Genomic DNA, 27,720 nt, shown 5'->3' on the forward strand with positions numbered 1-27,720 from the left:
TTTCTAGTGCTGAAACTTTTATCACTAGTTAAAGCCATATTGTTTAGACTGCAATAATTAATTATAATAATAAATAAGTAAATCACCTTTTAGTCATGCATTTGTTTGTAAAGATGTAGAGGTTTGTGAATTCTATCTACCTATCTTATGTGTCTTTATTCTCTTGCATCATATATGTGAATCTGTGTATATACTTAGGTATATATGCAAACATTTCTATAAAAAAACATACTAAAAAGCCATTGTTAATGTCTTCTGTATGTACTACAAGAAGTCTATGTAATTATCTGTATGTCTGTGCTTGTAACGTAAAACATGTTAGTTCATGTTGGTCTGTTATTGCTGTGGGTGTTTCATAATCTAATGTGCACAACTCAGAGCTGTCTCATTGTCTTGCAGACAGCACAGTCTCATTGTCTGCCTCCTAACGTCTGACATGCATGCAGTTCAATACCAAAACACTAGGCTCTGTGCCATACTTGTATAATTGTCCCTGCAACAGAAGCTGCTCAGTAGACTGAAGGGTTGATTTCTCTGATGTTAATTTAGTTGTAAAAATGAATGAATCCCATGCATTAAAACCAATGTCTTAAAATCCCTATATGGCAAAAATGACTAAATATCTAGCTATAAACAGGCTTTGTGGACTCTTGGTCAAGAAATATGCTCCTGCTCAAAAACATGTCAATATAAAAATCTGCATGTTGGTAAAACTAACATGCGTTTATGTACATATATTTTTAAAATGATGTAGTCATTACATTTGGAAATTAGAATTGTACAAACCACAGAACAGTTAATCTCTTTGAATGAAATTGTAAATGACAGTATAATGAAGCATATTGAACATATTTTCATACATCTTACAAATAAACTGTAATTCAACTAAAACCAATAGCTAACCTTAATATATCCACTTGAATTTATGTAGGAACCAGAGAACACGATTCTTCCTATATTCAGAACTGTGGCCCCAAAAACGATTGATTTGCTGCTAGAACCTTAGTATTTCTTTCAGGGAAAAGCAGTCACATCGTTAATGAATATTTCAACCATGAAGATAATAAAGCTTATGTCATCCTTCTAGACATCATTGTTCCACCATTGTTCTTATGTAGGCTATACATTTAACATTTTGTGTGAGCTTTCACTTCACATTTGAGCCTTAGAGATAACAAATAACTACCATGCATACAAAATGCCATATGTGACAATGATGATTGTTGTTTTTTCATTGTTAAACTGCTCAGTGTCAAATCATTTTCAAGAATCCATTTTACTAACATTCAAAAGACTGAATGTTTGTTGGTTCTCATCTGTTATACCACAAGGCAAGAACCATAGGATCTGCCTGTGCTAAGGGCTATGATCACCACGTTTTTACACATCAAGCACATTGTACATTCCTCGGCCAATGGCACTATGGTTTTATTGTTATTTTAGCAACTCCGTAACTTCACACTTTGCTGAGAAGAATGAACTCAGTGCACAGAAAGGGAACAAAAATGGTTGCCTCATTTTCTTGACTGTTCGTTTTCTCACCCCCCCCCCCCCCCCCCCCTCCAATTGATGCATATTATCAAAGATAAAATGTTTGAGCAGTTCCTCTATGCTACTTGCATTTATATCATGTATATGTTCATTATGATCTGCAAAATGTAAGCTGGGGCTTGTGGCCGAACAAAACAAATAAATTACAGAAATATCAACTGGGACAGTTTGAGAGCACTACTGAAGGGCAGGCCCTTAATGACCATGTTCTAATGTATGTGTGGATGCATCTTAGATCTGACGAAAGCACAGCTTGTCCTGTCCGAAGACAGGATTCTGTTTCATAATACAAGTCAGGTCAGCAAAATAATGTAAATTTTTTTTTAATAACAATTATTGTCATTAGTAAAATTGTCAACAGTAAAAGAAGCTTGGTACCCACATTTGTATTAATGATTTCTAGCAGTACAGAATCACAGAATGAATGCCTATTTGCTCATGGGTGGGAACATTTAATCAGTTTCTGTTGCCAGGGACCTAAACGGTTAAGTTCAACCAGAGAAATAATATTATTTCTCTAAATCAGTCAATGCATACTGCAGGAAAAAGTAAAAGATGGATTCTACACAAGTGTATTTAGGCTTGAATTCCAAACTCACTTTGGAATGTTATTTCTCAAAAAAGCAATTATAAAACATAACTGGACATGTGATGTGTGAGTACAATACATGTATAAATGTTTACTGCTTGATGTTAATTTAGTCATGCACTTAAGGGTATTCCTGGTGGGATTAGTAGAAGAATCTATTATTCTATTTTAAACAAAATATAATACAACTAACCTTTCAACTTTATCATGCACAATTTAAAAAAACAACAACAACGTAAATGCATTATTCTGGTAGGATACTAGTTTGTTCATGCATGTATAAACACTTAAGATTTTGTTAGAACACAGTCTACCATACAGTTTAGCCTCTTTACAGTATTAGAAAGTCAGCAACAGCCTAATGCAACCTAATGAGACACTATTTCTATCAAAGACAGTGCAAACGCATCTGGATTTGTTATATAATAGCAAATTGCTAGAGTTTCTGCCTAAAATGCTCCCTTGGACCCATCATTCATGTGAACATGTTGAAGGAAAAACTAGCAGCTCAACACTGCAAAATCAACATTTACTTCCCACTTTCTAATTATTAAAAAAAAAAATGTATTAAAAAAAATATATACTAATTGGATGAACAGTCTTAAACATCACACACTTTCCTTCACGTACCATGAATACATCTTTTTGTAGTGTAGTTGCTGATTTGTTCTATTCTGTAACTATGATAAAGTTGAAAGGTACTGACTTAAGAATAAAGAAAAAGAAAAAAATGTAATTGAAACATTAACATATCCATGTTGATACTGGAGTGTGAAGTCCAATGTGTGAACTCCAGACAGAATATTTCATATGCGTGTTGAGAATGCATAATTTGAGCTCAGATGGAATATTTCTTTTAATGCATGTCATGCAGAACACTATCTGTCAAACCAAATCACTGTAAAATTGTCATATTAAAAAATAATAATAAACAATTTAGCATTTTTGGAAAGATCATACACAAATAAAGTCAGTTTATAAAAAAAATTGTGTAACATTTGTTGAATTATTAAATGTCATCTTGAAATTGTTTATAAACCTGCACCTGCTCATCTTATCTGCCTGCATGCACCAGAATCCCTTGTTTTAATGCAAACCACAGTTTCAAATCACACTACAGAACTACTATAACCAGTACATATTTCATATTAACAAAGATTATGCTGTAATTTTCATATGGGACAACAGTTGGAACACACTACTCTTACTACTACTACTATTAATAATAAAGTTCCTCATATGCTCGCAGATAAGAATAAAAATCCTAATCATTTATTTAAGTCAGTGGATTTATTTCAAGTCAATGGATACAGACAGATTCATTTAGCTGCTTATGTCTATGAAATGTATATGCTTCTTTTGAAACATAAACTGAAATGGACTGGCACCTTTATTCGCTGGCCCCTTTCATTTTGTGATAAGACCACAAATGTTTAACATCTAGATATTTTTCTGACCTGAAAAATGAGGAAATTCTGTGTTGTTTTGTAGATTCTCTTTTGGCAGTGACAACATTGTCCACAAGTGAAAGACAAATGTAATTCAGTAAACCCAAGGGTTTAGAAAAGGGAGACTGGGGCAGTTTTCACAAACCAAGTGCTTTCTAGACATAAATATAAAAAAAAGTTACTAAGAGGGGATTATTAATACATTGCATGTCAAAAGTGGTTTGTTTCAAATCAAGTCTCATATACTAAGAGGGTAAAGAACAAAAGATAAAAGTGCAACTGAGGCTGTTGTAGCTAGAGAAATAAACAGATAAACACCCAAGGGACTCAGAGGCACTTTGACATTTGCAAAATAGCATTAACCCCTTCAGGCAAAAAGGAACTGACTGGCTGTTTAGAGGTTGCCTTCAAATGGAAACTGACAGAAAAGATTGAGACACAGCAGATGGTAATATCCTTATTACCAAAATGAGGAGTAATTAAAATTATCTGCTCATTTTAATTTGAAAGCTTTTAACTGTAAATTAATGTTAATTTACCATGCGAAACTAAAATATTCAGGGGCAGGGTAATCATAATTCATGACAATGTTTACATGGAGGTATGCTATACAGTACATATTTCAGTTTGCCACTTTACTCAGTGACAAAATGCAGATATTAATGATACAGCTTAAAATCAGTAAACATTCCTCCAGGTTTCTAGCTTTGACTGAACAAATTAACATGTTATTTGTTCAAGCATAACATGTTCTAAGCTTATTGTTGTGGATCCCAAACTGACAGCACTGTAAATGGATTGACATTACCCATCATCCTCTTCTCCACTCTGCCAGTAAATAAGCTTGTATCTAGCTGGCTGGCACCAAGAAAGCCCACTGATCTGAATCAGTCCACTATTTGTTTTCCTCAAGCAAGAGATTCCATTTAGATTAGCACCAGTATACCTTTATGAGGAAGATGAATTGTGTTCCAGGGATACAGATCTTTCTATTTTTAGTTTATTTGTGTATGAGATCATTCCTTGACGCTGATCAAATTTTGTCTGCCACGAAAAGGATGACTGATTTTTGCCTTTACTGCATATCAAATAAGGAAATACTGAGTAATAACCCTTTCTAGAATATTAACTTTTTACATCCAAGACATTTTCGTGCTTCCTCTTCCATTAGACAGAACATTCACATCTCTCTATAGAAGAATGTGATACAGCTAGCTTGATAGTTTCAGCAACCTAGAGAATTCTGGGTGCTCATCATCAAAAACAACCCAAAAAAACCATTTAGCAGTAGCAAAGCCCAGCCTTGCAAATACGTGGAAATGATGATGTTCACTTCTGAAAATGGAAGCATTTCCAATGTGAGACACGACACACGACACACTGCCCACTGCACTTTCACCAGTCAGAAAGGTCAGAAGGCAAAGGGTCCCTGTGTTTCGATAGTTTGAAAAAAATAATAAAGTTTATATCAGATATGGTGCAACTGAAATGCTAAAAAAACATTTATTTAAAGAATGTCACTGCTATGCAACAGGGAGAATATCAGTCTCTAACTTACAAACATTAGAAATGTGGATATTCAAATGGAGAACATTTTGTATTCAGTCCATGGAAACACGGAATTGTCCTTGAATTTCTATAAGCCTTTTTTTCTTTTTCCAGCATTCATAAAATCCTCTGAATTTTGTATAGCCTCAGTTTCTAGATACATGAACTGTGTCTCCTTTTAAACATTTGACTGAGCGAATAACAGATAGTTTGGAACCAAGTGTGCAAATCCATTGCATAAAACAAATGAAATAGTTTAAGTCACCATTACATGACAAACAGTAATGTTCAAATAATCATACAGAAAGAACATAAAAGAGAGAAAAAAAGATTTGATAATCAGCTCACGAAGTGTCTTGGCAAACATAGGTTATGACTCTTATTGAACTAAATATTATTAAGGGGGTATTTGGAAGGTTCCTGTAGCTGCCAACAATGTGTAGGCAGTGGCAGAGTGAGACATCCGGGAGCCTGCAGGGAAAGGTGAGGACAGCTGCCTCCAGCCAGGCTCTGGGCTTCCCACACGGATGCGCAACGCTCATGCTGTGCGAGTCTTTCACCGAAGGGGATTAGCAACAGGGCCATACCTAATCTCGGTCGCAAAGCACTCCCTAGTGACCGGAGACTGCTCCAAGTCCACACGCCACTGTTTACCATGTCAGGGGTGGCCCTCTGCCACACTGCTGTTTAATAAGCGGCTTGACTCAAAGCCGGCAGCCTTTGACCTCAGCATGTAATAACAGGTGATGGCTAGTAGAGAAGAGGAACCGCAATACCAGCAGTGGATAATGCCTGAAAATGCCACCGTTGCCAAGAATGAGGCCCCTGAAACAGACAGGAAATTCAGATCCACAACACCATCAAATAACTACCAGGTCTAATTACACATCTAAACCTCCTGAAGCTTTCTAAACTTTTTTTTTAATGTGCCTTTTTACAGTCATAGAAACAGTAAACATTTAAATATCAAATTACACCTCTTAAGAATTAGGTTATGCTTCACCAGAACATCTACAATATGAGGTATAATCTAAGGTGATGCAGAAATGCACAAAGCTCATGAAAGAGTCCAAAAAGAGAGAAAATCACTACAATTTATGATGTGAAAATTAGGATACTGAGAGCTTGAGGATTAGGATTAAATTAGGATACAGAGGCTGAGGTTTAGCTATTTGTATCCACAGCATTCACAAACTGAATGAGACGTACACTGTGCGCACAATTATTAGGAATAAGAGTATTTTGACCATATCATCATTTTTATTAATATTTTCCAACTCCAAGATAAACTTGAATGCTTATTGGATTTAAGAACATCAGGTGATGTGTATTTGTGTTATGAGGGAGGGTGTGGACTAAGGTGATCAACATCCTATATCAAGGTGTGCATAATTATTAGACAGCTTCATTTCCTCAGGCAAAAACAAGATTTAAGTGACACTGAAAAGTCAAAAATTGTGAAATGTATTTCACAGGGATGCAGCACTCTTAAAATTGCTAAGATATTGATGCATGACCCCAGAACCAGCAAACATTTTTTGCAAATAGTCAACAGGGACGCAAGAAATGTGTTGAGAAAAAAAAAACCGCAAATTAACTGCCAAAGATTTGAGAAGAATCAAATGTGAAGTGACCAGGAACCCGTTATCCTCCAGTGCTGCCATTCTGCAGAACTGCAATCTACCTGGAGTGCCCAGAAGTACAAGGTGTTCAGTACTCAGAGACATGGCCAAGGTATGGAAGGCTGAAACCTGACCACTACTGAACAAGACATATGGTGAAACATCAAGACTGGGCCAAGAAATATCTGAAGACAGACTTTTCAAAGGTTTTATCTACTGATGAGACAAGAGTGACTCTTGACAGACCAGATGTATGGGCCCGTGGCTGGATCAGTAACGCTGCACTTGGACTCAAATGCCAGCAAGGTGGAGGTGAGGTACTGCTATGGGCTGCTATTATTAAAGATGAGCGAGTTGGACCTTTTCAGGATGAAGATGGACTCAAAATCAACTCCCAAGCCTACTGCCAGTTTTCAGAAGACACTTTCTTCAGTGAGTGGTAGCTAGACAGTAAAGGCCTTAAAGGCCTTAAAGATGAAAGAATAATGACATGCCCTCCTTCCACACATGACATGAACCCTATTGAGAACTTGTGGGCCCTTCTTAAAGGGCAGTGAAGGAAAAACAGTACAGCTCTCCCAACAGTGTTTGGGAGGCTGTGGTTGCTGCTGCACAAAAAGTTGAACATTAACAGATTAAGAAACTGACAGACAGACTCCGTGTATGGAAGGCTTATGACTGTTATTGAAAAGAAGGGTGAATTTTTTTTTTTTTCCTTGAAATGTCAATTGAGTTGTTTGTTTATTATTCTCACTTTAACAGATGAAAATAAACAAGTGAGATGGGAAAGTTTCCCAGGAAAAAGTTTTTCATTTAGTTGCATAATAACTGTGCACACTAGTAGTTGCCAAATAATTATGCGCACATAGTCTTCTAAGAAAGCCAAAACCTCACTTTACTTTCTTAAATATTCAGGTGTGAGTTTTATTAACATTTTGGACTGACCGAGAGCACTGTAGTTGTTCAATAACAAAATGAATCCTCAAAAATACAACTTGCCTAATAATTGTGCACAGTGTATGCCCTATACGCTATTCTAATTACATTTTAATAGTATAGAAAATGCCAGGCCTATTGTCAGGAAATGCATGACATATTGTCTACCACAAAGTTTGAGAAAGACGCTATATAAATGTAACTACTACTACTACTACTAATAATAATAATAATAATAATAATAATAATAATAAAGATCACACAAATCCCATCAAGGAGAGAAATGCTACTTGATTTCACACCATTCTAAGGGAATTAGTGCATAATAGGCTAATGATAAGTCTTAATTATAATTAAGTTAATCATAAGTCTTCACCAGCGAATACACACAACTGCCTGACAACCCAAATATATAAACAAACAAAATCAATAATAATTTTTTTTTATTTATAAAAAAACTTAAATACAAAAAATGGGTTCAGTTTAAGAAAATCTTGGGAATGCCTGAATTGGGAGGGGGAATGATCAGGCAGGTTCTTGGTGCCCTCTAGTGGCCATTCCATAGAGTTGTGAAGGTGTTGAGACCTGAAGGGCCAAAGTCCAGCGCTATTTCCTTACGATGATTCTAATCTGATAGTAGTTTTTGTTTTTGAGCACAAATCAACATAATAAGTGAGGAATCAATTAGCTTTCGTTAGACTGTTCTACTCTTGGGACAATTACAAAATTAAGTACAGAAATTAGAACGCAACTACACTTTGAGGAAAGAAAAAACAATAAAGAGGGAGAGAACGCTTGTGTGTTTGAATATAGATGGTGATCTCTTCCATAGAGAGATGTAGCCTAACTACAGTACTTAGAGTGAACAGCTGGTGAAGATGTTAGGGGGAAGTTCCATGAGTGACACTGCTTACTGCTCTTCAGGAGTCATTAGGCAGCCCAAAGAGCTTGACAGTGCCTGCCTCGCGACTGCTGTCATACTTCCCTTCCTTATCGTCACAGGCATATGCCAGTAGCGGCCTCTTTGGGTGCCAGGCCACAGTGAAGGTTGGAGACTCACACTGCACCTCCCAGAGCTTCTCCCCTGCAAATCAAATTTTCATGAGCCAACAAAAATACCTGAAAAACCCTCTTTCAAAAAAGATCAGATGTGATATATCAAATCTCAAATGGTCAAAGAAAAAAAAAAAAAAGGCTCATCTGATATCTACCTGTCTCCACCTCGGCAATATCTATGAAGTGATCTTCTGAGGCTGATGCCAGCATTTTGCCATCATGGCTAAAACTTAGGGTTCGCACTGGCCAGTCTAACCTGTTGAGCATGCAATCGATTAAGGCCAACAAGTTACATTTCTTAGAAATATACTACATATAAATATTATTTAGTATTATTTGACTTAAGGTTTCTTTACCTAGAGAAACAGCGAACACACACCAGCTCTTCAACATCCCACAAACTAACCAGGGCATCTGCACTTCCAGTAGCAAAATACTTGCCAGTGGGATCAAATTTGATGCATATGCAGTTGGATGGATGGGCATTGATTGACTGAATAAGCTTTAGGTCAGGGTAGCTGGAACACAAATCAGTTGTAAAACAGGTGTTAAAACAAATTTGCAAAAGCTCAGTAACGTTTTATGGGCAGCGGTAGCTCAGGTGCCTAACTAGTAATCGAAAGCTTGCTGTTCAAGCCCCACAACTACCAATTTGCCACTGTTAGGACCCTGAGCCAGGCCCATAACCCTCAATTGCTCAAACGGTAAATCAGTCATAATTGTATGTTGCGTTGGTTAAGTGTCAGCTAAATGCTGTAAATGTAATGATAATGGCCTTAATTGCATTCAGTAGGATATATGTTAGTACAATTACTCGGTTTAGTTTTGTAATTTACAGCAACAGGTAATAAAAAATGATAAGTTACTGCTCTCCATTATTAAAGGCAAAATGCTTCAGACTTACCTCAAAATGTTGATGCAGCCATTGCCGTTTGTAAGAAAGAACATATCATTATCGTTGTTCCAGGATATCTCATTGACTTCAAACTTGAACTGTTCTTCTGCACGTGGGCGGTGAGTCTTGGCATCGATGAAAGTAACAACATCATCCTTGTTCCCTACGGCGATGGTCTGGCCATCAGGACTCCAACATATGTTGATGTTCTCTCCTACAGCACAACCAAGCATATACTCTTGTTTTATAAGGAAGTTAGGTTGGGATATAAACAATGCTTAAGAATGTGGTTATTCAGATATTTTTTCATAGCCAGAAAGTCTTGGTAATGTGTGTCTGTAGTGGGCAATAAAACATTTACACAAAGCAAAAATTATTTACTGTGCTGTATAAAAAATGATAAATATTAGAACTTTTATTTTTACTGTGCTGTAAATAAATAAATAAATAGTGTACTGTTCTGTATACAGCTTATGCCACAAATTTGATGTACAATAAATCTTAAGTCTCACTGTAGCTTTAAGACAAAGACCGTCACCTTTAGTGCTGACTGTGGCCATGCATTTGGTAGTGCGAACATCCCAGATCCGAATGGTCTTGTCCCCCGACGCAGTAACGAACAGATCTGGGTTGGTTGGGTGCCAGCACAGCTGATCCACACTGTCTCCATGACCTCTGTAGTTGTTTTCCTTCACCTGTCAGATATTTATTACGCTCAGTTAGCGACGCAGACTATTGCAGAGAATTAAAGTTGATAAATATGCTAACAGACACTGTTGTCATGTAGTAAATCCACTTTTAAAGAAACAAACTATAGCATGAGTACAAATTTTGCTACACCAAACAGATCAATTATCAGCTGGTTAATGATAGGTTTTAAAAATCTTATCCGATAAACTAACGTTAAAAGGTTAGTGGACATTTAAAAGGATTTTGTATGAGAACATGGCTAGACATGATCAGCAATCACTAGGCAGGGTAATTGTACCTAGCTAACGAATAGCTAGCTAGCTAACTAGCGAAGTCTATCTTATCAAAGTAACTTACAAGCCGATCTTTTTCGAGGACAAAAACACTAGCGGTTTTATCAAATGATCCAGAAGCCAGACGTCTTCCATCGCAGCTCCAGGCAACGGAATGAACCTTCGCACTGTGCGCTGGAAATTCGCGACTTTTGTTATTATTTCTGAAATTTTCCTGCATGTCATGAAAATAGGAGGTTGCCATTTTTGTAATACTTCGTCGATTTCTACGCCACTTGTATTCGTCAAACGCTTAACGATAGCGCCGCCTATTGCGTAGGAGAATTTTTGCTCAATTCATATGATCATAGATCACTTTAGTTGCGGTGCGCGGAATCGTCTTAAATTATTTATTGCTATATTACATTATTACATTAGCTCGTTGTAATTGAATTGAATATAATCTAATTGAATGGTTGAACATTGGCTGTTACTGCCATCGGAAAACCATACTATTATGAGTAGCCCATGAAAACTAATGGAATAGTTCAATAATCTTTCTCACACACACGCGCACACGCACACACACACACACACACACACACACACACTTACACTTATGTGCAAATGTAAAAAGAATTGATTTCCTATGAACTCTGCGAGTAATAATGAACCTTTGCAAAGTGTACTAAACTGAGCTTGAAGTCCCAAGTTGTTTTAACCCAAGGAGTCTATGTACTCAACTAGACTATATGCACCAAAACTGAGCAAAGCCTCTCTTGCATGTCCATATAAAGAAACATTGTAGTTTTGGCTGTTTTGCCCCTTACAACTCTGCCTTCCATCTTATTTTTCAAGCTGTGTGCCCTGTTTGCAATTACAAGCAAGAATATCAAACTTCATAAAGTCTTTGAAGTATTTTTTCATCTTTATTCTGTCCAGTTTAAAAGGTACGGCACAAGAGAATAACATGATTTTAAATAAAAAGATGCACTCATTGTTTTGTAGCTTCAAAACACAGACAATATGAGATCACAACAGACAGATAATCTCCCTGGGGAATCCAAAATTGATCCCCTTAAATTGATAGCCTATAAAGTAAAGCCTAGATGTCTATAAGGCTGAAAAGAAAGACATGTTTTTTAAGTAAGGCCAAGATACATTTCAAAGGTGCTGCCTAATTAAGGGGCCAGTCATTTTTTAAATAAAAATGTAAGTCATGTACTGTAGAATTCTGTTTTCAAAAGCATAAGAGCAAAATCTAAATAAAGCACATAAAATAAAACAGTCAAATTTTCTCACAGCTGATACAGTATCACACTGTAACTGCTGTAATTGTCTGCAGTGTACTGGCACTGCACACCATTACAATTTGCAGATGATATTGCATTGTTTGGAGAGGCTACAGGCACCTACCTCTAGACACCCCTTCACACCTAGCTCTACCTCAAAATCAATTGTGAAAAACATACAAACAAATACTATCCTCGAGCAGCATATTTACTGCAGTGCAAAAATGTAGGAACATAGGTGGAAGACATCAGAGAATACCATTTCACTCCTTTAGGGTATTCACATTTTTCTGATTAATAGAAGCTGTATCATACAAGACAGCTAGGAGGTGAGTTTGTCTAGTAGGAGGTAGACCAAACAGACTCTCACCTTTCTCCTTCATGTTCACTTACTATCAATCAGAGCACTCGCATGGCTTATGTTTGCACGAGGACAGTTCACAGATTGAACCGCAGAGCCTTAGATTTAACAGCAAAGGTGCTTTGATGTGCAGTACTGTTCTACTGTTCTCAGGCTGATTTAGAGTTTTTGCAGTGTAAACATTGAACTTTACTATAGTTTACTTAAAAAAAGAACATAGAAATAATAGGGTAGTATTGGGGAGTGCAATGATATATAGCCTGTTACTGTGATGTAACATTGGTTGTTGTAAGACATACTGATTATTGTTATATCAGGATATAAACTTGTATGGCTGTAGATGATAATTCAGGCTTATAAAAAAGACTTTTAAAGCTGATTCATGTTGATTATTCTTGTTGACTAATTTACTAATTTCCGGCCTTTTATGTCATCTTGGACCAAATTCTGTTACCAAGTCCTTAAGACCTATACACAAGGTCCTCAATGCCCTACCAATCAATTTACATTTAGATGATCTGAAGATTGGGTTGGTTTTGTTCTGTGAAGGTGTATTGTGCTATTATTTTTTAGACCATATCACCCAGCCCTAATGATACTATGAATAACGTAAAGATAAGGTTATGTCATGGTACATCACTGTAACCGACTATGAACGATTCATTTGTATCTATTCAAATTGAGAGAACACTACTGCTATGATGAGATGTCCTTAGTCTAAACCCTCTGCTGATGGAATCAGAAAATGGTACATTTCAGAATATGTGTTTCCTTTGGAAAGATATTGTTAGCAACACATTACATATGTTGCATTTCAAATCTCAGAAGTTCTTTAAAGTTCATTGTACTCATCCTGGCCAGCTCCAGCTTCCAAATTTTTATACAGGATCAAATGATTATTTTGAAATACACATTGGGCAGGTTTCTTTTAAGTTCTCAATATGCAGGATATTTCTACAGGAAAAGTTAAATACTCAAGAGTGCATTCCATCAGTGGACACTCACTACCTAAGATGAATCTTTTATCAAGTTTTGTATGGAATTTGGAATAAATAAATTGCAAAACCAATGCAAGATTCTGTGCAAATTCTGCAGCCGTCCTGATAGGTGCCATATGGTGTTAACACTCAGCGTCCATGCTGCTGTTCACTGCACTGGAGTGGTCTTCTGAGGAGCTGAGGACACCCTGCGGTTCCTCGCTCAGTGGTTGGGGCTGCATCTGACTCGGCCACTCAGTCTTCTCCTGATCTTCATCTTTCTGCTCCCTGGAACACACCATGAGAGATTTATGAGAGGGCTTCCGAGATTCACAGCAGCACATTCATTTTGTACAAAAAGTAAGTCTATTAACATGGGTGATAAATAAATATGTGTGTACTCCAATGTTCATCATACATACTTCCTAGGATATTTACTAAATACGTTCACCATTATCCTGATTTAATCCTGAACTAAAAAAAAAACCCCACAACTGAACTTACTGATAAAGAAACCTTAAACTTTGAACATTGAACAAAAGTAAATCAACATATCATACCTTGAAACTAAAATCAATTATCTAACAATGACTACTGAAGTAGCTTTACCAGGCACAGGAGCTGTTGTCAGTTGGCTCACAAGGCCCTTTCCCAGAGAGAGGTGTGTGGTATGTGCCTGTCTGCCTGAGACCATCAGGCTCGGCGCCCTGCTCTGAGCAGCTCTGAGTTGGGACAGCCTCTCTTCCTGAGTCAGAGCTGCTCCTGGAGCCTGCCTCGCTGCCTGAGAGAGAACCACCTCCTGGCCCATCTGTCTCTCTGCCAGAGTCCGAACTGTGCCGACCATTCAGGCTGTCAGACGAACAGACCTTGCTGATAGGACTATCTGTGTTACCTGCAGAGTAGGGCACAAGCAGTGGTTTCAGCGAAACGCTGATCTGTGTTAGGAGAAAGTCGCTTAAAAGCCAACAGCATAAAAGTATAAAGGAAAAAAGTTTCTGGATAGGATGGAGAAATACAAATGCATGTGCACACAACATTCACTGACAGTAGGATTAGTTGTTGGAAAATGGGACTGAGGAGCAACTACATTATAAAGAATGGATGGGTAATCAAATTGTTAGTTGGGTACTAGTATTTGGAAGATTCTCCACAAGGCAGAGCTATTCTAGAGTGGTGCTTCACATTTGTGATCCTGTGTGCTTGTTTTAGCAGTCTTACAGTAATATAATGTTTGCCAGCTTCCACTATTAGTTAAAAGAACAGAAATCATATATGCTATGCATTAGCATATATAAATAGCCCTTAACACTGTAATTATTATCATCAAAAATAATGTATTTTCCCTGAATGGATAAATTAAAATGTGAACATGAAAAAACATAAATCTGTGGACCTGCAAATAAACAGTATCTTGTTACAAGCATATGATCAGCATAACACAGACTAAATATGCAAAAGTTATTTTGCTCAAACCTGCTTTCTGCTATTCTAAAACTGGCTTTTATCAATCGTCTGACCTGAAGCAGTATCACAGGCCTGCTTGCGTCTCCTCCTGAGAATCACTTCCAGTTCACTGTCCTTTTTAACAGGCAGCGTTTCCTGGAGTCCACGACTGGGACTCTTTTTCACCGTATCCTTAGAAGTCAAACAATAAAATTCCACATGACACACTCATGTTTCTGGCTCTCACTTTCACACCAGGATCATGCATTACCTATTTTCTCATGCAATCAATTTATTATTATAGGTAGGTATTATATTATATTAATAAGTAATATAAGTAGGGTGGCATGCAGGTTTCTGTGAGTGGATACGGAATGGATAAAATTAAGCCATTCATGGGCTAAAGTACCAGAATGCCTTTCAGCTCCTCCATGGCAGTTTCCTGCTGCTTCTCCTCAGTGGATGGGCTTTGCTGCTGAACACAAGGCCAGTAAAGACAGGACTGAGCTACTCTGACATGCCAGGACACTATGCTGCAGTACTGTAAGCAGTTTCAAACTGCAAAAGCCTAACACTTAGGTGTTCATCTTTTACCAGTTCAAAAACAGATTCAAAAACCATTTTTATATATGTATACTTTTTACTTTCATACTTATGCCATAACAGAAAGGGCTGAGGTTGCCTCTGCCATCGAAACTGTACAGATGGTAGCTATCATCATCCTGACCATGGGTCCAAATTATTGATTTTAACTCCTACAGCAACAGGGGGTGTGAGTGTTGTCATGGTGTCTCAGTGAATCAATGCCTTCAACACAGTTAATTTACTCTATCCTTATGAGATGTCCGCCATCAACAAGGCCTTGATAACTACACCATTCCTCAGGGAAAATGGCCAAATTAGCTTTTCCTGAATGGGGCTTTTTCAGTAGCATATCCTCAGAGAAAAGGAGATCAAGCCATTAACCCAGTGTTTCAATGCAATACCTTTGATACTCATAATCACTAATGCAATGTTTGCAAGCCATCTGACATATATGAAAATGCTGGGCTTACCTTGGTCCCAAATCTCTGCATATGATCCAGTAATTTCAGCAGATCACATAAAGTGCAGAACGGGCACAACATTAATAATCATTACAGCATACAACATGGAAAGCATTTTAAAAAGTAAACCACTGCTCCATTAATTAAATAGAAAATAATCCATTAACCAACAGAACATACTGAGATTCACCTTTGTGTCCTGTCCTTTCACAGGCCTGAGTACCACCCCATGTTTGATCCTTTCCATCATTTCATTGACAGCCTTTACTTTGACATCATCCACACCTTCAGTCACTGCACAGATAGGCACCAGCACTGATCAGATGAAAGCAATGCATGAAACAAGTGAGCTACATAGAAAGATTTGCCATTTGGACTGTTTTGGAGCCAAATGTGAAGTCACCTGGAGCCTGCTCCAATTTTGGGGAGCCTTTTCCAGCCTTGGAAGATTTCCTCATGATCGCGATGAGGGAGCTAGTATACAATAACGTGAGCATGATGAGAAGACCCAGAATGATGGATTCATGCCATCAAACAACCATTTTGGTGCAGCACATGCATGTTTAATGATTTACACCTGATTTTTGCAGTAGAACAAAATTATAGATAATTATAGTACAGAACAATTGCATATGAGAGGAGTAATTAAAAGCATTTGCTTTGCCTAACAAACTAAGAATACCAGCAAGCAGCTTGTGCATGGCATGGCTTTTGTGCAGTAAATGGGGCAGTACCTGAGGGGGTTGCAGCGAGATGGAGGGGGTGGGGGTGGAGGCGGGGGTGGTGGAGGGGGAGGGGGAGGGGGCTGGGGAGGAGGCGCAGGAGGCGGGGCAGTCCCTGCGGAGGTATCCAACGGTGAAACACTTTTCCTCTGAGACTCCTGCAGCTCTTGCACTACAGGAAACAGGGAAACATTATTACATTATGAGCTCTGCATTTGCTCTCAGGCATGGTGTTTCCCTTATTTTATGGCAGGATACATTTTACTGTCTCGGATGTTTTACTTTATCACTTTCAGATTGCAACTGATGCAGAATTCATAATAGCAGATAATGTGGAGGGAAGCGGGAGCTGAACCTGCACCCCTGGGGGGGGGGGGGGGGTACAGCCCAGCAGGATGTGAGCTCACCTCTGCTCTCCAAAGCACTGCTTTTCTTCGCCTCCTCGTGCAGTCGTTCCTCAGTGTCTCTCTTCTCCTCTTCCAGGAGATCCAGCTGTTGCTGCAGCTGCGCCAGCTGCTTCTGCGAGGCACACTTTTCCAGCTCAGACTCCAGAACCTTCACCTGCAGGGTGATAGAGAGAGAGAGATAAGCATTCAGCAATTGGGATGAAAGACTGGGTAGAGAATCATCATTTCCCTCTTTTAGCTCCATACAGTCTGTTTTATAATTACTTCCCATTTAAATGGCAGATCCCTAAATGAAAGAATGTCAACCATTGCAATATAATTAACCAAAGCCCGCCACAATCAGAATTTAAATGCAGCTTGTTTAGACAGTTGGTTGCTATGTAACCTAGCACAAATCACATGATTTTTAGGTGAATAAACAAATGTCTAATTTCACATTAAAAACTACCCCCATATTGCAGCATACATGGAAAATTTCTCTTTGCAAGTTGTCCCTTATAAACCAAGTAATGAGCTAACAATGCCCCAAATTTATATTCAGGTCCTGGGTAGCAGCAGATCTGGCCATTGATTGATGACCCACCAGCTCTGCTTCCCCTTGAACTCAGCTGCATGGTGAAGTAGTTCTGTCAGTTGGTCTGCAACATGTTAATTACTGTCAGCATTTTGGCAGTGCATGAATCCTGATCTGGGAACAGCTGAGTCATCGCTCATCCACGCCAGTAAGCTGGCATAGCTAGCATGTGCATATGTTTTAAAGAGGAATGAAATATAAGTCATGATGAGCATCTGAAAATGCTGAAAGTGTGACCGGAACATTGGCTTTGGTTTGTACTCCTTAATCTTATCTGAGAACTGCTAAGCCCTACTGGGTTTCTCTTCAGAGGTACTGGAACTGTAGTTAATGTAGTACTGCTGTGCAGACAAAGCCAGCTTTACCCTAAAACATCACCAAGCATTTGCATCAGTTTATCAGCCACATGATTATTCAAATGAATGCATGGTGTATGCCTCTCTTTTTGGCACTGAAGGTAAGTGCTGGGATGGTGTACCTTCTCTTGGTGCTGCAGCCGTTCCTGTTCCAGCGTTTTGGTCATGTTAGCCACATCCTCCAGAGCTTTGAGCAGCTGAACGCTGGGGTCCATCTGCTGCAGGAGAATCATGCTCTGCCTGTTGGCCTCTTTCTGCTTCACCAGCATCTACAGGGGGGCAATGAGGCCATTGCTTACCCTCGTGGGAATACTTTTGAACTCAGAAACGTAAAAACAAAACAAAACTCATTTTACATACTGTTACATACTGTTTTGGTTTTGGTAGCTTATTAATTAGTATCATTCATTGCATATTAATTCAGAGGACACATGGTAATGAGACCAGCACTGCTCCTGTAAACAGAACATGCATACACATAAATAAGATGCAAATCCTGGCAGCTGATACTTTAAATTCTTTACCATGTGTTCTTAAAATAATAATGATCTGCAAATTTCTTTCAGAAATAGGACACACTGAATGTGCTTTGATGAATAATTAGGACGATTATTTAGTAAAGTTTGTATTGACCATAAGTGATATTACATATGGGGTGTATATTGATAGTCTGGACAGACAAAATACCTCATGTGCATATGTCTCTGCTTTCTGCCTCAAGTTGTGCTCCAGATCCAGCTGCTCCTTCAGGCCCTCATATTCTTGAGTAGCCATCATGGACACTGGGCAGAAACACATGTTCTTAGTGAGAACCTCAACTGTCCAGAGGTGACAGCCCCTCAAGTCTTTCTTATGGACAAAACACCTGGAATGTCACAGCTGCACTGTTTATGGGGTGTCAGAGGGAGATCATCTCCCTAGACGTAGCTAAGGCATTTCCTGTACTGCAACTCCATTTGATAATTTGATCAGGGGGTCAGAAGTGCATGGGTTAGGGAAGGACTTGGCCGGATGCCAGTTGCACCTCAACAAAACCAGGGATGATGTCATACACACAGTTGCATGGATGTGGTTCCACAAAAGAAATTAACAGACCACATATCTGCTAGCAGTTCATCAAAACTTCATTAGAACATGTCTGAGGTCACCAGCTGCCATTGAGCAGTATCTCATGACGGGGAGGTGAGGGGGTTGGGGGGTATCATGGCAACACTCACCTCTGTTGAATCTCTTGATGGTCTTACTTTGCTGCTCAATTGTTTTATGAAGCTCCTTCATCTCTGCTTGCTCTTTTACAGTCTGAAAAACAGGAAATAACGATTATATGTAAAAGCATTAGCTACATAAAGAAACAGAGTCAGGTGAAGTTAAAAATGTATTTAAAAAATGTAAAGAATCTCATTAGGATAGTCCACTAACTGCCCCATAATGGAACAGATGCTGTAGGTTACTATGATGTTTCTTTAATTCATTTGTTATGAAAAAGGTTCATGTATGTAGTGCATACCCAACTCCCTATCCACAGTTCTGCTAAACCTGAGCAAGTTCATTCTCCTGCAGTGACTAAACAAATCGGTACACCACTTACAAGTGCTGTCAGCTCCTCGAGCTGTCTCTGCTGCTCCTGCAACTGACAAGCTAACTGCTTCTTTTCCTCCAGCAAAGTGTTCACAGTTTCTTGAAGATCTACAGAAAAAACTATGCTTTAAAGGTCATGCAGTGGTAGGCAGTAGTTATGTCCTCAGACATTTATTCTCCTAACAGCATACAGACCTTTCAATACTAGCCTACCTTTGACCTGCCGTTGGTACTGGGCATAAGGATCTGGGCTGTGCTCCTGAGGATCTGCCTCCTCCTCCAGGGAGATGCAGTCAGAGATGCTGGGCAAGAGTTCGTCGAGGCATGGCCGAGATGACAGGCTCAGGTACTTGAGCTTCCTGTTCTCACAGTTCAGCTAGGGATGTGCACAATAGCATTAAATGGTCTGCAAATTCAGGCCAAACTCTCAACATATGCTGTGTAGCAATTAATTTTTTTAAGTACAACCTGAACAACTTATTGTGTTATTGAACCAAAGTGCATTTCTGTTTTATGCAAACTCCATTATATTTACGGAGAGTACGTCCGAAACCTAAAACCATAGAAAGTGATTATTTGTGGTAAACAGGCTTTTGGGCTCAGGATGTAGTAAAAACCAATTACATTACCTTAGTTGCCAGGGCCTCAGCATTTTCTCGACATGACTTCTCGATCTCAAGCTGCGTTTGCAACACACTCACCTCCTCAATCACCATTTGGGAAACTAGACAAAATGAAAGTAGATTTAACAGCAGTTTATTTTCAAACAAATGGCTGTGGCTTTGCCACGTTAGACACAAATTATGCATATTTTTGTAACAAAATTTCAAATTTGTTTCTAAGTATATTACTGATTTATTTCATGCAAGAAAAGAAAGACAAAGAAGATGCCATGTTTAAGATATAACTTATATTAAATAGGTAAATGAAACATAACATCTCTAGAATTGTTAAAATATGATAAAAATGTCAGAGTGAGTTTTATTTTCACCAGCATGTAAGCAGAAACCACACAGAAGCTTATCTGTTACACGTTCACAATGGATGCTCATTCAACAATTTTGACAGCACTAATACTGTTGCTGTTACAGAACCCCACTACAGTAACTCTACACTCCATGGAGACCTTTTAAAGGGGGATCAGGTGTCATAGCAAGTTCACGTACAAGTGCCTGTTCAGCAAAGTTCCACTCCTGCTCTTGTCGACCATACTGCACTGAACTTACCATTCATATATCTAACTTTCAATCACAGTGCACTGAGTAATGCACTGAGAAACTACAAATAAATACTTTCTCTGTAGGATAGGGTTATATTAGAATGTGTACATCTGTGATGATATTGATGCTCTGGTCAATAATAGATTTGTGACTCCACTTCCCAGAGGAATGAATAAAGATGAAAGGTACTCTAAGTAATCCATTTCTTGACAAAGCAGCTGTTGAATAATACATAAAGGATGCTCTTGTTAGCATACAATCAGACTGGACGCATCATCTATAGTACATCTATGAGACTACAAGTTTTCAACCCTAGAAACAGTGAAATGTCAGTAACAAAACACATTGAATTCATGATTTGCATTTACAAAATGAGACAATGTGAGATAATATAGAAGTAAATAAAACCTGTTGACAAAAGCATTGAAATAAGCAGATGTATTAGATTGTACTAAACAGTATTAAAGTAATATGATGTAATATAATAATAATGTGTAATATGATTCCAGTGATATAAAGCAGATACTTGTTTAATGAATGCCAAAGATGTCAACTACCCAGTTGCGTAATCTCAGAGCATCAAAAGACTTTAGACAGATGTGCTGCAGTAACTTCTTACAGCACCTTTGAGTGTGGCTGTGTTCCTCATGTCAGAGGATTTCAGCACTGGTTTTAGAAGAGGGTGAATAGAAGTTGAACTCAAGTTAATTCTATCACCTTATTTAGCACCTTTCCCTGTTAAGACAGACTTAAATAAGCACACCCTGATGTGCCATAAAACAAACGTACATCTACTAGGGGTAACTCTGGGTCTACCCCATCCAAAGGGGCAATTCACTCAGGAACAATGGACAGATGATTGTCTTCTTCTGTATTCCAAACCAACTGAACTGCTGGTGCTGCCTTGCTCCAAAATTGACACTACCATGCACTTGGCCCATACATATCCTTTTGGTAGCCATCTAGGCTACAATACAATCGAGCAGTTGCAGGAGCACTTCCGCTGCCCTTCTCTGGATGTTGAGGTATATAATTTCTGCCAGTGCTTCACCATCTGTCAGTGGGCCTTGCCCTGCAAGCCACCACCCTCTCTCCTCACACCGCTCCCTATCATTGAAGTGCCCTTTGAGCAGATTGGCATGGACATCATTGGGCTACTGCCATGTTCAGCCTGGGGCCATGAATACATCCTAGTCATTGTAGATTACACAACCCGCAACCCTGAAGCAATTGCTCTCCAGAAGCCCACCTCTAAAAACAGCCCATGAGCTATTTCTGTTAAGAAGCCAGGTTGGCATACCCAAGGAAATTCTCACAGACCAGGGTACCTGTTTTGTGTCTCAACTGATGGCAGACTTATGTAGGTTACTGCAGATTAAACAAATCCTCCACCTCAGTCTATCAACCTGAGACAGACAGGCTGGTGAAGCGTTTCAGTCAATTCTTGAAATGAATGCTGTGGATGGTGGAGACCGAGGAGGCACACAACTGGGATTTCCTTATGGGTCGTTTGCAGTGCAGGAATTTCCTCAGTCCTCCTCCATGTTTGCCCCATTTGAGCTGCTGTTCAGACGACAGCCACAGAAACTGTTGGATATAGCCAAGGAGTTGGAAATAGCAAAGGAGGCCTGGGAATGACACCTCCCCCTCATATTGGGGGAAGCCCCTGTCTCATGGTAGAAAAGATGAGCCCTGTCACTTTCTGGGTCTCCCAGCGAGGACAGAGGATGACAGAGAAAGTCTATCACATCAACCTGTTTAAGAGGTGGGTTGAGCCTCTCCTAGTCCCTCCTTTATGTCTGCCTCTGGCCAACCTTCTACAGCACCACATTCAACTGTCAGGCATTGGCCCTATTATGTCCCTGGGACCCAGTATCAGACAATGGAGGAGGTAGAAAAGATATGATAGATGGGAATCATCAAATAATTTTCCAGCCATTGTTCAGGTCCTATAATTGTACTGCTCACGCCTAATGATTGGCTCTGCTTTTGCAATGACTTGCAATGAGACTAAACAAGGTCTCTGAATTTGTCACATATCCCATGCCCCAAGTGGATGATCTTATTAAATGCCTAGGAAGATTAGATTTTGTCTCCACCTTAGATCTCACAATGGGTATTGGCAGGCGCCCCTCTTGACAGAAGACTGGCCAAAAACAGCCTTCTACACCCCCCAATGGCCTGTGGCAATACCAGGTCCTCCCTTTTGGGCTTTATGGGGTTCCAACAACTTTCCAGCAACTGATGGGCATCATTCTGCCATCCCTTCATTACTGTGTAGTGGCATATTTGGATAAAGTCGTAGTCTACTTTGGCAAACTGGGCAGAGCATCTGGTCCAACTCTGGAAGGTGGTAGACACACTATAAGGGGCAGGGCACACTGGCAGCCCCAACAAATGTCACTTGGGGCTAGAGAGAGCACAGTAACTTGGGTACAGGATTAGACAGGGCCTTCTGAGGTCTCAGGAGAAACAATTTGAGGGTATTAATTTCTCAAGACATTCACCAAGCCAGGTTAGCTGGGTATTATAGGTGGTTTGTCTCTAACTTCCCATCTGTAGCCACCATTTTTCGGATTTCCCAAGAAAGGGACAGTCGGACAAGGTCCAATGAAGTGCCCATTGGAGACCACTTTGTAGGAGCTGAAAAAAGCCTTAACTTCAAGCCTGGTCCTGGCAAACCCAGATTTCCAACAGCCCTGTGTCCTCCAGACTAATGCATCAGTAATGGGTCTGGGGTCCATCCTGTCTCAACAGGTGAATAATCAGGAGCATCCTAGGATTTTATTAGACATAAACCCTCCTCCGCAAAGCAACACTATGCAGCGGTGGAACAGGAAGCACTCATCATCAAGAGCAGTGGAGAATCTCTGCTACTACCTCACTGCTGAGCTGGCTCCCAACACCAGATTACCAACAGTATCTCTTGACAGCACTCTCTAGAGACAGGTATCCCTGATGCCCTCAGTCTGGCACAAAGGGGGAGGGATGGGATGCAGAGCCTCATGGAGGATGATTGCCAATGCTGAAATGCCACTCTTACACAAAGCAGGACCAAAACAAATGCGCGAATGCTAGAGGTGGGGCCAACACCAATCATTGGTAGCTGAAGGGTGATCATTTTATTAGGCATCCGCCACTGGAAAATGCAAGACAGAAGAATAAAAGTGGCTCGTGAGCAACACGCAATCATAAATGGATGTACAAAAATGCAACAGAGTGGAATTTTTTTCTTTAAACATCACTTTGCAAGCATTTTCAATATTTTATCTGAAGTACACTGTTCAAGGTGTCTCTGGTGAGTTTAATTAAAACCAACAAGACTGGTCACCATTTAAACAACCATGACAATGGTTCATTTAAAAATGTACGGAAATTGAGTGAGATGAGTCAGAGGGAGATATGCAAAATTGGTGAGGTGAGTCAGCTGCTGATGCAAGACCCAGCTGGACTGGGTCCAGCTGGCCCAAACAAAGCACCCCACCCCATCAGACACAGACCCTGCTCATTTAGCTTCCTAATGACTGTCTGAGAGAACTCAGCTCCAGGCCTGGCTCTTGTGGGAAGATTCTAGGTCAGCAATTGCTTTGACCTGTCTGAGAAAAAATACAGCAAACTGGGACTAAAATAGGAAATTGCAGCCTAGCAGGACTTTTCCAGGTTGGATTCAAATGTATCACTTCAAAGAGACACTTGACTGTCTCTTCTCACTTGTGTCTTATTAAGCTATTAGTGGTTGAAAGTATTATGCTTTTTGGTTATAGCAGTTAAGCTCTGCTGATAAATGTTAATGCTCATAACTGTGCAATTTTGATTGCAACTGCAACCTTACTTGTAATCCAATCTTTTAATTTTTCATCTATTCTAAGCCATCTCCCCAACGAGCCTAAGATCAAACAATTGTTCTTAATGTTTATGCTTTTTCCCCTTTTTTATTTGCATTATGAATAAAAATAGCAGCATTTTACTGTGCAAGTGGAGAGGTAAATATAACTAAGGCTTACTAAAGCATCTCAGAGAAAGTGGTGGTAAGCAACTGTTTAGCCAGACACAGATCCAGTGCTTCCCAGATACTCTGCAGTAGTTTCCCCATGGCAGCCAATCAACAAATAGAACTCCCACCAATCATGTGCAACCAGCACAGTACCACTGTCCTTTATGTCAGCAACTAGGCCAAACTGCACTGACATTTGCAGAGTCATGTTAAGAACCGATGATAGCAATGCCAATTGTTAAGTGCAATTTATGGCTTAATGAACTGACCTCCTGCATGACATTTCAAAGGTATCATGGAAATGAAAATTGCTTTTCTGCACATACACAAACAGGTCAAGGTGAAATGTCTAGAATTCATTTTCAACATCATTTATAGGGTGTTAAATATTAAAAATGGCTCTATAGATAAAAACGACTAAGAATGACAATAGAGACACAATTAATTCATTATTTTTTTAAGAGTCGATAATTAATAATTGGTCATTTTAATTATTCAGAAAAATACATTACACAGATGAGTCTGTTAATCCTCTCCTGTGGGATGATGATAATTCCAAGAGACATTCTTGATTGATTTCAGAAAAGTATGGCACTTCACCTGACTGCTATGAGACCTATTGATCCATAAAATACCTCATGAGCCAGTTATATATACGTTAACAAGAAAAACCTAATGTTTCAACTCAAATTATATTCTTAAACAGATATTCTAGCAATACAGTTACTTCTTTACCATGGCAGTGTTTTTTCAGTTCAAGTAACTTCCAAACTTCAATAGTGTCATGTTGAAGCAAAAAAAATAGGAATGAGAAATGGACATGAAGAATGGACATCTAAATGAACATGAGGAATGGACATATAAATGTCAAATACAAACTCACACTATTATAGATAAAAATACCAGAGCCAGCCAAAGCTAACAGACAGGTTACCTTAAATTTTTCTTAACATATGTAAACCCTTAAATTAAAGTCAGAACGTCTGTCTACAAACATGTACACCAATTCACACCACATTTAATCGTGCAAAGCAGTTCTACACAGAAAAACAGAAAAAAAGAAAACAGGGTACATGTAAGTTAGCAAAACCAAATACGACATTGAATGTAAAAATGGCAAATTTCTCACCCGACACTAATCCAAAAGAGAATTCTTACAGTGTAATGTGAATGTGAGTATAGTTTCTTACAAAGTGCTAAGTAGACTAAGAAACATCACGAAACAAAACTCCATCTATAGGATTGGCTCCAAGTAGACATAGTGACTGAGATGCCACTTTACACCTGGGAATAATATAGTCATTCATTCAGAGGACAGCTTGGAGGCAGGGTCATAATGAGATGCGCTAAGGAGGAGGTGTTATAAAACAAGAAAGGAATGTATCACATCAGAAGGAACATACAATTAATGGAATGTATACCCAGGACAATGTTAAAAGCAAGCAAATGTAAGGTCTGGATCAGATTAGAAAAGAGAGCAGTTTTGTTCCTACATAAGTGTGTTTTATTTACCTCTGCAACATCACATAGAATTTATCTATACCTACCTAACATTGATAACGCTGCCAACCTTTAAACTTATCTGGCTTACAAATGTTGCCTACAGCATACCACTGGCATCAAGCAACTGCACTCACCTCTCCTGATGTGCTTTAGTTGTCTTTCAGCTTCATCCCTCTCTTCAGTAAGTCTCATGCACTGAGGAATTTAAAGGGATTGCTGGCATCACACACTATAAGTGCCTATTAGTCTACACACTGATAGTCAGGTTGAATAACAAGTGTAAAACAAATAGACATCAATAAGAATAAAGTGTCTTTAAGAAAAGCTGAAAAGGTATTGTTCTGTCAGTGAACGCTATAACACAACTGAACTGAGGGATAAATCAGCAGGGGCAATTTCAAGATGTTTGGGGGAAATGAGCACTTTCTGTCTAAAACACGTAGAACAATGAGTTGGGGTTTTTTACAAAACAATAGATATTTTTTAAACATTTGTCCAATGAATCTCCTTTGAACCTTATGTGAACGGCACCCCTACATACAGAATAGCCTATATACCATGTATTATTATTCACGAGAGACAAAAATGTTATTCTAAGAACGTTCGAAATCAATAATCCTGTGAAACGAAGTTTCAAACGAAAGTGATGGGGGTCGTGCATACAATTTAGATAAATCGCCTGGCCCGCCTTCGCCTTTTCGAATGAGCTGACAAGCACTGCATTAAGCCTAGAGCGCTTCTTAAAAAAAAATAGAATTTGAAGGTATCGAGGGTGCGAATCAACTTTTTGTCTGGGTATAGGTCTAGATCAGTACAGCAAAATGCGGAAATCTGCGCATTAAATCAAATAATGCTCATGCAAGGGGGCAGCTGCAAAAGGGTGTCACCGTGTGCCGAATAAATCAAAATGCCGGTTAGCTTACTCAGCCAGGGGCCTACAGGCTAAAAAGAAAGTCAGTATTGCGCTGAAGCTCTTTTATGTGTGAACAACGTAATTCTAAACACGGTTAGGGCGAGGTGCTGACATATTATTGCAGCTAAGCATCCCTTACCTCAGTTTTCACTTTCTGAGCCTCTCCCTCTTCCTCTCCACTGGTCTCCATCAGCACTGAAAAGACGAACAAGATAGCACAACGCACGATATACTGCTGATCTATTACGACAGAATATTTTTCCTTTCATAAACTTGCCAACTTAATAAGCCATGTTTAATACAACAATTTTAAATGCGTGCCAAAAATATTACCATTGCCGGCAGACAACCGACTTGCATCCATAGCCCTTTGGCAGACAGCGCACACCCGCGAGATTGAGAACCCCCTCCTCACTGTCTGGAATGGATGCGCACGCAACCTCAAGTCGAGTGCGTTTTGGGCTGCGGCCCATTCAACGCTGGAGGCTAAAACGACAATGCAAAGCACCACCGCTCCAGCCTATTGGATACAACTTAACAGATCAGTTCATTTATTAGTTTCTAGTCAGTGATGTTATAAAATAAAAATTAAGTTTAAAGAGTAAAATTACTTAACATAAAGTAGCCATCCGTATATATTCATATTTATATTATCTTTGTTTATAGAAATATTATTTATTGAAATAACTTGTTCGCATTCAGGCATAATAATAAAAAGCAGTTAATC

At 39.1% G+C, this 27,720-nt stretch overlaps 2 protein-coding genes across 4 annotated transcripts in view; both read right to left on the reverse strand.

The window, feature by feature from the left end:
- The window catches only part of thoc3 (THO complex 3), an 11,847-nt gene extending 975 nt beyond the window's left edge, over positions 1–10,872 (reverse strand). Inside the window, exons 1-7 of one of the 2 annotated variants that reach the window (XM_027003634.2) lie at positions 10,693–10,872; positions 10,184–10,340; positions 9,655–9,859; positions 9,107–9,268; positions 8,906–9,006; positions 8,609–8,778; positions 1–5,961 (exon numbers count right to left, since the gene is read on the reverse strand). The exon at positions 1–5,961 is cut by the window's left edge and continues 975 nt beyond it. In XM_027003634.2, coding sequence (XP_026859435.1) covers positions 8,615–8,778; positions 8,906–9,006; positions 9,107–9,268; positions 9,655–9,859; positions 10,184–10,340; positions 10,693–10,872 — 969 coding nt within the window. In that variant the 3' untranslated portion in view covers positions 1–5,961; positions 8,609–8,614. Of the gene's footprint in view, positions 5,962–8,120; positions 8,779–8,905; positions 9,007–9,106; positions 9,269–9,654; positions 9,860–10,183; positions 10,341–10,692 lie in introns of those variants that run through there. The other variant, XM_027003633.2, reaches the window with a different exon arrangement.
- A 637-nt stretch (positions 10,873–11,509) lies between these two features.
- Positions 11,510–27,394, reverse strand: shtn3 (shootin 3). 2 transcript variants are annotated; one of them, XM_035531954.1, is made up of 18 exons: positions 27,327–27,394; positions 27,133–27,188; positions 26,215–26,275; positions 19,993–20,087; positions 19,577–19,739; positions 19,374–19,471; positions 19,003–19,084; positions 18,473–18,567; positions 17,908–18,054; positions 16,856–17,009; positions 16,461–16,620; positions 16,130–16,200; positions 15,917–16,020; positions 15,736–15,750; positions 15,090–15,152; positions 14,755–14,872; positions 13,847–14,129; positions 11,510–13,525 (listed from the first exon to the last, which is right to left on the reverse strand). In XM_035531954.1, exons 1-18 carry the CDS (start codon positions 27,355–27,357, stop codon positions 13,381–13,383), a joined length of 1,941 nt encoding a protein of 646 aa, XP_035387847.1. In that variant the 5' UTR covers positions 27,358–27,394; the 3' UTR covers positions 11,510–13,380. The 2 variants fall into 2 exon arrangements, with proteins under 2 accessions (XP_035387847.1, XP_035387846.1); XM_035531953.1 differs by having other exon boundaries at positions 15,090–15,155.
- Between the last annotated feature and the right edge of the window lie 326 nt (positions 27,395–27,720).

This window comes from Electrophorus electricus, chromosome 12 (assembly GCF_013358815.1).
Source record: "Electrophorus electricus isolate fEleEle1 chromosome 12, fEleEle1.pri, whole genome shotgun sequence".
NCBI classification, from domain to species: Eukaryota; Metazoa; Chordata; class Actinopteri; order Gymnotiformes; family Gymnotidae; genus Electrophorus; species Electrophorus electricus.